The sequence below is a fragment of the Lolium rigidum genome, chromosome 3, assembly GCF_022539505.1.
Source record: "Lolium rigidum isolate FL_2022 chromosome 3, APGP_CSIRO_Lrig_0.1, whole genome shotgun sequence".
NCBI classification, from domain to species: Eukaryota; Viridiplantae; Streptophyta; class Magnoliopsida; order Poales; family Poaceae; genus Lolium; species Lolium rigidum.
Window position 1 is genome coordinate 316,193,993 of NC_061510.1, and position 12,171 is coordinate 316,206,163.

At 49.0% G+C, this 12,171-nt stretch overlaps 1 protein-coding gene across 1 annotated transcript; it reads left to right on the top strand.

Moving 5' to 3' along the window:
• The first annotated feature begins 6,438 nt into the window (after positions 1 to 6,438).
• On the top strand, positions 6,439 to 11,975 carry LOC124703753 (methyl-CpG-binding domain-containing protein 11-like). Its single transcript, XM_047235980.1, has 3 exons — positions 6,439 to 6,632; positions 10,399 to 10,540; positions 10,656 to 11,975. The coding sequence occupies exons 1-3, from the start codon at positions 6,519 to 6,521 to the stop codon at positions 11,708 to 11,710; spliced, it is 1,311 nt and encodes a 436-aa protein (XP_047091936.1). The 5' UTR covers positions 6,439 to 6,518; the 3' UTR covers positions 11,711 to 11,975.
• The last annotated feature ends 196 nt before the right edge of the window (positions 11,976 to 12,171 follow it).

Here is a 12,171-nt window from a genome sequence, read left to right on the forward strand (position 1 = left end):
AGACGATGCCTTTAACAAGGTAGCGATGAACATGCGCCACCATCATCCGCCATGACAGAAGTTAGGACCGGCTTTCACCGGCAGCCACACATCGCCGTTAGGGACTAGATGACGGATCACGAGACCCGCCAAAATAGCCACAAACTAGCCGACCCCCTCCGGCGAAAGAGAAGACCACCACCGCCATGGATTCCTCATGCCTCAGGCCGACCACCTCCGGCGAACGGGAAGGACACTGCCGCTTCAGAACCCGTCCATCCGCAATGATGCGGAGGTAGCCAAGGGGAACTTCGCGCCGATGGAGAAAGAGGGAGACGCCCGCCTGCCCAGGCCCAACGGACCCAGATCAGGGTGCAGCACCCACCCGCAGCCGCCAGCCGCCGAAGATCCGGCACTTCCGCCGCTACCCCGCCTCACTGCCGTGAGGAAGGAGGAGCCGATCGCCGCCGTACCATCCGATCTGAGACCGAGAAACACCGTCGCCGCCGCCGTGCCACCCGGGCTTTGCCCGGCGATGCCCTAGGCGGCAGCGAGAGAGGAGATCGAGGGAGGAGGTCGAGGGAGAGAGGAGCGATGGCTGCCCGGCGTGGCTCGGCGCCGCACCAGGTGCGGGAGGAGGTTAGGGTGTATGTATCTCAATGATGTGTGAATTATATTGCTCACTCAGCTCTATCACTTATAATTGTCTCTCATTAAGTCTAGGTGGACGAGAAAAGTTAAAGAAAGAAAGCACTATAGGCTTTGTACGTCATGAAATTTATTGTTTGGAGCAATACATAAGCAACACCAGGCTATAAATACCACGTGGCACAAAAACTATACCATAGAGAATCTAAGATACATGGCTCTAGAGCCTATACAACAAATTCCTCGGTGCGCACCTCCATATGCGTGTAAAATAGGCTTAGGATGCATTCGGGACTCGTACGCCACCAGTTCCTTCTGTTTGGTAAGCAAATATCCATGCAATACCTTATGACACATTAGATATGATTTGATTCACACTCGCGAGTAGCCTAAAGTTTAGCTTTGCTATCCAGACACACATAACTCCGTTTCTATTTCCGATGATGACACGAGTTATACTCATGAAGTAATGCAACCGTTCTCATCTATCCGTTTATCTTATTTTCGTAGGTATCACAAATGGCTGGTTGTTCAGGCACGGTGTACGAATCTTGCGCTACAATGATAGTTCATGCAACTTTTGTTTAAGGTATGCAAAGGTGAACTCGTTGCTCAGGCTCATGCACAGATCGTCGGAGTTGATTGGGAGGCGGAGGAGCTAGCGCATATCCCGAGCTGCCAACGATAGCCTAGCTTTTTCTTTGAACATGTAACCATAGTGTAGCTTGTGTCTTGTGAATCCTAATTCGATTGTCAGGCTAAGATATTCATTTTCAGAGGGAAATTTTTCTACGGCATGGCAGTGTTAGGTATTGTGTGTTAGGGCATCTCCAACGGCGCGACGCATTTCGGACTCCTAAAATGTTCGCGGGCTTCCGTTTGTGTCGCCTGGCGGACGTTGAAATGGTTGCGCATCCGTTTGCGTCTGGGCCTGGCTCCAGCAGGGCGACGCATTTTCGGCGCAGACCAGATTTTTAAAAATAGATTGTAGCCTCAAATTTGCACGAAACTACAGCCGCAAATTAAGGTCTGCAATATGTTCATCACACTTTGCACAAGGTACGGCGCAAAATGGAGCAAAAGGGGCACAACAAGGCCTGAACAGCGATAAAAAAAAGTCCAAAAGGAGACCAAGGTGCTGGGCGCAAGGCGATGGCAATCAGGCGTCTCGCGCGCGGATTTCTGCACGCCTCTTCATGAACCATGCCCTAGTGTCGTCGTCGACGCCGCTCAAGTCGGCAAGCATGATCCTTGTGTCTTCTGCACGCAATTTGGCCTCGGCGTCTGCCTTTTTGGCCTCGACGTCCATCCTTTGGACCTCAATGACCTCCTTCGCGAGGTTGTGGTAGATGGCAGCTGCGGCCTCTTTTTCCAGACGCCTCTTCTCGTCCCTAGCAGCCCAAGCGGCAAGATTCCCGGCCATTAGCTTCTCCATGCTCTGGGTGAACGCAATGGCCTATGCCTCCCGGGCTAGATCGGCCTTGGTAGCCTAGCTTATGGCCTCGGGGACGAGGTGGAAGGGCTGGACGGCCTTGATCGCCGTCTTCACCGTCGAGGTTGATCGATGTCCCATTCCTCATAGCTTCGTTGAGCACGTCCCTGCAATGGACCATATGGAAGCCCTTCTTATGCGTCGCCCTGAACTTCTTCAAGGCGCGAGATACCTGCAATCATAGCCGCCAATGATGTACATAGAATGATGCAAATAGTGTAGAATGATGATGGTTGTATCGTGTTTACCACTGTCATGACGCCAGCGCCGCTTACGGGGTTGTTAATAGCATGTTCGACCGCCGAGCAGAACTTGCTTGTCTCTTGTTTGATGTAGTTCCATCTTTTTCGGAGGGACTCTTCCGTCCGAGGGCTTGTGATATGGTAGGGGGGGTGCATCTTGGTCTCGTTGTACTCCTGCAAGACCTTGGCCCAATAAACCTTGCCCTTTTGCTGCGGGCCATTAATACAGTCATAGCTCGTTGCCAGCCACGCTTCGCACAAACACTTGTCCTCATCGTCCACGAAGCCTTGTGTCCTGCAGCTCTCTCCCTTCTTCTTGGTACCAATATCCGTGGGGATAGATTGTGTTGGCGCATCGTCGAAGTCGTCGACGCACACGGGTGTTGGCTGCGTCTGCTAGGTGGCGAACAGCCGTGCGGCTTCGATATCCTCCGCATCTTGCGTCGGTGCCCACCCATCATGCAGTCCTGTCCCGGGCCCGGCGTCGCCAACGAAGCCGCCGCCAAAGATCATGGCCTGAATATCTTTCTCATGGCGGTCCTTTCAATAGTCCTACGAATGACCGCACGTAAGACAGATAATACACGGCTATCGCACACATTGAGAGAACTCACATACCGGGTCGTCCATCGTCGGGGCAGGCGGCGCCATTTCGTCGAACAGGATGCGGGGCTGTGGCATGCTCTCCTCCGGCACCTGACGCGTCTTGTGTGTCACGCCCGGGCAGGAGTCGCCGCTTCTCGACGTCCGGTTGAGGTTGGGAACCGCCGCCCCGTTGAACTGCTCCGACGCCCCGGTCAACTGCACCGGCGGCACGCTGGAGGCGAATCGCGACGCCGGGTGGACCTGCAAGGGAGCGGGAGTTCCAGGACGCAGCTAGGAACTTACCGAGCTCACCGACGAGGCCGGAGGAGCGACGCCGGCGATCCCCTCTCTCTTGACGAGCATGTAGCCCTCCGCTAAGGTCGGATGGAGGGCTACTTGCGCGACGCCGCCTTTGATTCGCATCCGCCGCGACCTGCTGGTTGGCGGCCGCGGCAGTCTGGATCTTCTGGTTCTTGCGTCGGCCGCGACGCTTCGTGGCCTCGATGATTTTCTCCTCCGGCTTCTTTGCCGCCTTCGGCTTTGCCTCCCGGCCGCCGCCGGTGGCGGCCCTCTTTGCTTCCGCCGGAGATGCAGCCTCCATTGTGGCTATGGTCATGGCTACGGGGGAGCGTGGGGCGGCGGCGGGTGCGAGGGTTTGCTCCGCATCCATGGCGGTGGCTGCGGCGGCGAGGACGTCCATCGCTTTTGGACTGCTCGCGTCGGTCTAGTTTGATATTTCGCGCGGGGAATGGCCACTGGCGGGAATAATATCGGCCTCCCTGCCACTGACGCGCGGGTCCTACGTCTTTTTCGGCGGACACTCGGCGCGACCGCGAAGCGTCCGCTGAGACGCAAACCTGACGCATATTTAGACCAGATTTGCGTCTCCGCGGATGGCCCGGTCACTTTACTTCGCCCCGCTGGAGCAGGGTCCAGACGCATTTCCGATCACGGCGGACGCAAACGGTCGCTCAGCATCCGTTTGCATCGCGCCGCTGGAGATGTTAAAATTGTTTTTAAGCTGTTGTTGAGTTTAACAGGTCGTTGTAGCTTGATTAAAAAAAAGTCACGTTTTCATGCGTACGTGTCGTTAGTACACCCGCTCAAACTCATGGAAGTGCACGTGGCAGTACCAGTCCAGGGCACCTAAATTAGAGCAACCAGCCACGTGCCCAACGCCTGGCGCGGTGCGGGCGCAGCAAAAGGCAAGACCGACGTCACAGTGCTACCAGCAACTCTCAATGACAAGGATGGCCCACGAAACTGCGTCCCCACATGACATGGACGTGACCGTTCTGCCACTTTCCCCGATGTGCGCGCACCGCAGACTAGAAACGTCCAGAGAAAAGCAGCAGCTGCGCGGTCTCCCTTTGCTCGCTCGGGTCGGCCGCGCGTGCCTCCACCGGGTCCATGGTCCACCCTCACATCCCCAAAGCGTCCACCCTTCCCGCAGGTCCATGGACCGGGCGCACGCCAACTCTCCGTCCCGCTCACGCCGTCCGCGTGGCCGCGCCTCGCCCCCGTCACGCGCAAGCGAGGCCACGAGTCAGAACACCGTTATCTCCACCGTTACCAAAGAATATCTCATGTTTTTAGTAATTTGTTGTCTTTCACAACTCATATATTACCGAACACAATAAGCATAAGAGGTTCCTTTTTTTAATCAAGAAATATCGATATTTCTCTGTCACTGTGTAGTAAAATAGGCCATTGTTAGCCATTTTGTGATTAAATTGTTGTATGTGTCATTGTTTACAGATTTTTTGTGTGTGCCAGTGATCAATTATAAACAAGTTGTTGTTGCTTATCCTGAAAAAACAAATCACGGTTCATTGAAATAGATGGTCATGCTTCTGTGCATACATGGCCTCGCAAGCCCCGCTCAAACTCCACATTGCAGTGCCAGTCTAGTGATCTTAGTGACGTGCGAACTCTATTGTGCACTCACCTCCATTATTTATAGTTATCTCTCGTTTAAGCGCACATGGGTGAGAAAGTTGAACAAAAAAGGCTATAGGCTTGACATGTCCTTTGTGTCGTGAAATTTATTATTTAGATCAACACATAAACAATATTGGGATATAAATACCACATGGCACAAAAACCATACCATGGGAAGAATCTAAGATACATGACTCTAGAGCGTATACAACAAGTTCCTAGGTGCGTGCCTCCATGTGTTGATAAAATAGGCTTGGGATGCACTCGGGATTTTTACGCCAACGGTTTCATCCACTCCATTGATCCATCTTCCTTGTAGGCGTCAGACATGAACGCTTGTCGATACACCAGCAAGAAATGACGTGTTTGGATGTTATGCCAACCGACGGTTCTCTAAAGTATGCACGCGTGAACATGCTGCTAAGACTGGATGAGAAAACCGTTAAGCTGAAGCCTGGCTCATGTTACCCTGCTTGGTTTTCTGGTTCGCCTTGGCGGATTGGCTGAAGAAGCTAAGTTGAAGAAGATAACCGTAACTGGCTAGATATAGGTTCCGAGCAACTCACTTGGTTGGTAGAATCTTCATAGTTCGCTCTCCATCGGGACCGATAGCTAGTAAGCGGGCTAAGAGCACCCGCGGTGCAACACTGATTAGCTGACACTACAAATTGAACCTCATTGGTTTTGGTGGTTAAAACACTGTTTTCCGACAGTTATTCGGCCAGCGAGCGCTTGTGGAACATACACGAAATTACGACTCTAGCAGCTTGGTGCTTGTGCATGCCCGGAGTTCAATTTTTTAAACGCCCCTCCATTGTGGGTGCTGTAAGAGATTCTTTTTACTAGTATTTGTTAAAAATTCTGACATTTTTTATTTGTTTTATGAATTTTGTCGCATTTTTTTGACACGTTTTGTCGTGATTTTAGTTTAAATTAGACAAGATGTTGGTAGATGATCGTTCCGAAAATTAAAAGTCTCAGTTGTGTGTGTGTGCATACGTGCTCTGGCCAGGCTCGCTCGAACTCGTGGAGCTGCACGTGGCAGCGCCAGTCTAGGATAGGATTGCACATTCGCACCAACCTCAGGTCCAGAACTAGACCAACCTGCCACGTGCCCAACGCTGGCCGTCCTCACGCACCGCGCAGCAAAGTCACACAGCTACTAGCACGTCTCACTGACAGAGGTGGCCCACGAACCTGCGTCCCCACATGACATGGACGTGACCGTTCTGCCACTTTCGCCGGTGTGCGCGCACCGCAGAGTAGAAACGTCCAGAGAGCAGCAGCGCGGTCTCCCTTTGCCATCTGCTCGCTCGGGTCGGCTGCGTGCGCGTGCACCCGTTCCATGGTCCATCCACACATCCCCAGAGCGTCCAACCTTCCCACCGGTCCATGGACCGGGCGCAGGCCAACTCACCGTACCGCTCACGCCGTCCGCGTGGCCGCGCCGAGCCCCCGTCACGCGCACGCGAGGCCGCCACGAAAGCCGTTATCTCCACCGTCTCCCCGCTCCTCCCCCAAATCGTAACCAGAAAACACAAATCCAGCTCTCCTCCCGGATCTACCACGATTCTGCGACAGCGAGAGCGGGAACCCCAAACTCGAAACCCCACCCCGCGACGGCGACGGAGATGGCCACCACCGGCGGCGACCACGTGACGGCGGCGGCCGCGGGCGAGGAGACGCCGCTGCGCAAGGCGGAGCAGGCCACCGAGCTCTCGGCGCCCGACGGATGGACCAAGAAGGTCCGCGCGATTTTCCCGCTTTGCTTTCCACCTACCTGCTTAGATCGGAATTTCCGGGCTCGCCTGAGCTCGCGTCCGAGCTCGAGGGGTCCTGGCTCGATTTGACTTGGGGGGATTTTGTCTCCTCGTCCGGGGTCGCGTTTCTAGGGTTTCGGGGGTAAATCTGGCCCGTGCTGTTCGAGGGTTCCGCCTGTTGACTTTTCGTTTCGCTCGGGTCTAGGGTGCTTGCGGGCCGGGTTGCGGCCACCTTAGCTTAGTTGTTGGGTTCGTAGTTCCTGGCATGCGCTTACTACTGCTGTGGGGATTTCGTATTTTCCAGATCTATTTAGCTAGTGTTAGTTCGTGGGGCTTTCGTGTGACTAACCAGTCCAGGATGTATGCTAGTTCGCTTGTGTGGCTAATTGCCATGGTGTATGATAGTTTCGTTGTGTGACTGATTGTCCTGATGTATGATTGCTTGTTTTTAGGCGGTTCCTTTAGGGTTCATCTTACGTATTGGTACAATTTTAGGGGTCCGAGCTTGCTATAGCTATGTTTAGGTTAACTTGTACTCTTCCAGTGCGTGGTGAAGAGCTCAATTCGAGCAAACGTTCAGCATTACACCTTGTGTATGTATCTCAGATGATGCCTTATCAGGTTTATGTTCAGGGCTCAACTCATGCGAGTTGGACTCAAGCTGTAGGGCAGCCTGTGTTGTGATGTTTGAGCTTTTGACCCAGAATCATACCCACCTTTGTTTTTGAAAAGGCTAGCAGCAGATTATAGCGGTTCACTGGTTATAATTTTATGAAATATCCTGCCACAGAGACATCATAGTGAATTGAGTCGGCTGAGTGAAGCCTCCTGGAACCAGTCACTAATAGTAGAAAACAAATTGTTTCCAAATTAGTTTTGCCACAGCCGACATCTGACCCCATGTTGGATTCCGGCACATGTGTCTGTAGTGTGAATCCTGGTAACATTTCGCTAGTGTGAATCCTGTTAACCAACAAGTTGCAACCACTTAATCCTGGTCCAGTTTGTGCTGTTGCTGGTTTGTGGCTTTATCTTATTTGTCGTGGTGCAGATCTCATGACCTCAGTTTATGTACTATGTATGGGTTTATCTGCTTCACCAAATAAATATGTGTTAGTAACGTATGGGTCACGGGCTGTGTTGCGTAGTTATATTAAGATGCTATTTCTGGAGGCTGATTGATACAGCTGGAGTGGGCTGTCCATGTTATGAAACTGTGTTGACATTATCCGAACTGTGCCATATGTTGCTTTTGATGGTAATAAGCAAGATATTGCCTAAGTTTATTTAGTGTACTATTATGACAAGACGGTATATGGTCACAAACACTGGCACTTTCAACTATAACCCCTTCTCTTTGTTAGATACACGAACATATGATGTGCCATATTATGCCAAGGCTACAAGAAGGGCTAACTGCATACTTGGTTCATCAGTGGTGCTGCTATGTGTATCTTGGAATTGAAGCTTATCTCCAACTGAAAGCTTCTTTTCTGAATTATCATTAGATATTTTCCTGCTGCTTTGCAATGTAGCTGGATTTTAATACAACTAGGATCAACTATAAAACAGCATAGCAACCATGTAATATTATGCTCAATAACTTGTTGTGTTCTATTTTCTTCATTAGATCGTCTGAGGGCAGAAAACTAGCAAGGTTGGGTCGACATTTTTCCATTCTGATCCATTCTTTTTTTTGTGACCAACAGTTAGCTTGGACATAATTAGTTGCAGTGCTCTATGCCATATACTTGACATCTTGACCTATTTGCGAATCTGGTTCTGTGTTATCCAGCTATTTTTCCTTCTTTGTGATGCTGTTGAGCTGATTTTTCCTATTTATTAAGTGCAAGTGTGGTTATTAATTGCGAGTGCTCTAAATGGAAATGTCTTTTCTGCTCTTTCTACTTCTCTTCCTAGTTGCATTGTTCCTGATTTGTTTGCTGATTTTACTGATGTTCAGTTAAACCCTTTTTCTTGTAGGTCTACCAAAGAATATCTCATGTTTTTGAACTATATATTCTTTCAATACATTTGTTTTCTGTTCATAATGTTAAGTTGGTGTTTTCCCCCATTCTCTCGTCATGAGGCCGCTCTACCCATTCAACATATTATGTTCATATACACTAATACACATGTTCTTTGCTAAATACTTAACTAGCTAAGTGATTTATCAATAGAGTTTGCATAGAGATCCTTTGGTCAAATCTATTGTATTCACTAGTGTTACGTAGCCAGTTTTGCGCACGGTTTAAATAAAATGTTTTCGTTTTTGACAAAATTAACAACTTCAAGCTTGGCGGAACTTAGGGTGCATGCATCGTGTGCAATTTTGTAGGTGCTGCTTTGTTAGTAATATTCATGACTCTTGGGGTTTTTTCGTTTCTTTGATAAATGTTTAGAACCACTGTCAGCATGAAGGAGGGCTATGTTGTGCTGACATAATTTATTGTGATCATTTCCTTGTTTAGAACCACTTTCAGCATGGAGGAGGGCTACTGTTGTCTGCTCATATCCAAAACAAGTTAGCATGGCTGTTGATGTCATCTATAGTATGTTAGGTTATGAATAAACATGTTAGTTTTGTGATAACCAGTTCAAACAAATACTGGAAAAGGCCAAGGACGCACCTTTGGGCATACTGATTGTACTGTCTTAATGTTAATTGAAATTACTGTTCCGTTATTCCTAATGTGGGGGAGGACATTGTTATTAATCTGTATTGAGAGCCTTGTCATTTCAACAGGAATCAGGGTCCTTCATATATCACAATGATGCAAGATCTGATTATGGGATGCCCCCCTCCTAACACACAATGACTTCAATGTTTTCTATTAATTATAACTAGCCGAACCAGTGTTTTTTTGGATGTTGTGTCCCTTTTAACATCTGCTATCCTGCACTGTGTTTCTTGTTCATATCATTAACTATATTGAGTTATAGCATTAGTGGTCTATTCTGTTGTAGTAGAGCATTTGCATGGGAGGTAAAACCACGTAGACCATGCGTTCAGGTGTCGATTCTCTCTTTGTGCATGTGTGAATACCATCTTTTTTCTTTCCTGCTGATCATCTTGAAGGTGAATGAGATGTGTAGCTGCAGTCTTAATTGGAGAATAGCTTATGCTTATTGGCCTTTCTGGAAAATAGGAGATTGATCCTACAGGCCATTGGGATATAATTTTTTAGGTGTTCTCTTCTAGCACTTGGCCTTGTTAGTGTTCAAACTTCACCAAAATGTTCAGCTGTCTAGTGTTTCATATTCTACAGCTGGTCAGGCTAGTCCTCTGGGACATCTGCATGTTGTGGACTTCTGTTCTTTGAGCATAACTAGTTTTGGTTGCTTCCCTCATAAAAAAAATATATCTGAATAGTAGTCTTGTTTTGGTTTGCTATTAGCTACATTATGTTACTGATGGGCTAGTGAAATGTGCTTACCAAAGTCAATGTTATTCTTGTGTTGAATCTCGTTTCTGGGCTCAAGTTGCTTTCAGATGAATGCATTTTTGTCTGGCTCAGTGTTTGCCTTTTTGGTGATGATAGTCTGTCCAGGATAAGTATATATTCTCTAGAATGGTTACTTGCAAGCACATTAGTTGTACTCTTGAACGGGTGATTTACCCGAATATCATTTTTTCCTTTATACATAATTATGTAAATGGACTATACTGTTTGGCTGCAATTTCTATGTTTCTGCAGCATTTTCGGTGATGGTCCCAGCTGTAATATTTTCATCTTTTGTGCAACTGCAGGTTAATCCCACTCGACCTGGAAAATTTGAGGTTATTTTTGTTCCACCAACTGGCGAGGAGATCAAGACCAAGAGAGCTTTAACGCAATACCTTAAAAAGAACCCTGGAGGCCCTGCGGTTTCAGAGTTCAACTGGGGAACTGGTAGACACCTTGCCTCGTCATATCTTGATAGTCTAGTTATTTCTGTTTCGGTGTAAGTAGGACTGCCAATATAGGATAAATGTTTCTCTGCTCCGTCTAAAAGATTTGTAAGCAGGTGATACTCCGAGACGGTCCTCACGGCTGAGTGAAAAGGTTAAGCCTGCCGAGAGCTCAGAAGATGAGAGGCCCGCCAAACGGGGAAGACCATCAAGTTCTAAGAAAGGCAAAACGGGGAAACAGGAGGATGAAGAGGATGAAGATGAGAAGCCTGCCAAGCCCGCCAAACGTGGAAGACCATCAAGCTCTAAGAAAGGCAAAAAGGGGAAACAGGAGGATGCAGAGGATACACCAGCTGAAAGTGAAGAAGCCAAGGTGACTGATATTGACGTGGAGATGAAAGATGCTGAGAATGCTGAGGAAGAGAAGAAAGAGGGTGACATTTCCCAGGAAGAGAAGAAAGAGTCTGATACTGCTCAAGAAGAGAAGAAAGAGTCTGATACTGCTCAAGAAGAGAAGAAAGATGTCCCTATGGTAGATGCTGCAGAGAAGACTGAAGAAGCTGAAGTCAAGACTGACATCTCGGAGCTTCCTAAGGCTGCAGATGCTGCAGAGAAGACGGACGAACCCGAAGTCAATACAGAAGTCCCGGAGCTTCCTAAGGGTGCAGATGCTGCAGGGGAGACAGTAGCTGCCGAAGTCAACACAGAAGTGTCGGAGCTTCCTGAGGTTGTAGATGCTGCAGGAAAGACAGAAGAAGCCGAAATCGATATAGAATTCTCGGAGCTTCCATTAGGTGCAGATGCTGTAGAGAAGACTGAAGAAGTCTCGGTGCTTCCTAGTGATGTGTCTGCCCCTGTAGCAGAGAACAAGGGAGATGGAAAGCCAGCTGAGTCTGAAGTAGCAGCTCCCCTGGAGGGTGAGAAAACTGAGAACGGCCCGGCCATGGAATCTACAGGGCAGCCTGCGGTGGAGAAGAAAGAAGAGGCTGATAGCACTATCAACCCTGTTACGCCCCCTCCAGTAGAGGTAAACACAGACGCTCCAGCAGCAGAGGCAGCAAAAGAGGCAGATAACTCAGCGGCTCAAAAGGATGACCAGACGAACGGTGTCAGCGTGGACAACAACGGGCAGATCCAGCTAGGTGGCTCGCCAACCGTGAAGTGCACCTGAGAGCCAGTTTGATGAGACTTTGCCTCTGTATGGTTAGGACGAAATCTTGCATTTGCTTTGAGAACTGTAATCGTGTTTAAACTGACCGCGCCCCATAATTTAGGTTCCTCCGCATATACTTTACTGCATCTGTTGTCTTAAGCCCTGTATGGGGCAGTAGGCTGGCCCTACGCCGCCTCGGCCATTACTAGCATTTGTAACTTGTTAGAGCGCACATTAATCTCAGGAGGATATTTATTTACATAATACTCTTCTATTGTTGTAACCTGACAATGTGTGGTATGTTGCTATGCATAAATAAGCTTTGAGGTGGCAGCTCAGTTCCATCTCACAGTGGGGCGACTGGCACCTCTGCCTTTCGGGTTGAGCAGATGGGTTGCCTTGCTTAGATAGTTTTCTGGGGAACCTTCCTTATACATCACTGTAAGAAATTCAGTTAATCTCTGTGCACATGTTTATCG

Bases quoted from the DNA above. Each gene is read 5' to 3' on its own strand.
- LOC124703753 (XM_047235980.1), top strand. From the start codon at position 6,519: ATGGCCACCACCGGCGGCGACCACGTGACGGCGGCGGCCGCGGGCGAG. The intron at 6,633-10,398 runs GTCCGCGCGATT...GTGCAACTGCAG, and splicing joins CCGACGGATGGACCAAGAAG to GTTAATCCCACTCGACCTGG. The intron at 10,541-10,655 runs GTAGACACCTTG...ATTTGTAAGCAG, and splicing joins AGAGTTCAACTGGGGAACTG to GTGATACTCCGAGACGGTCC.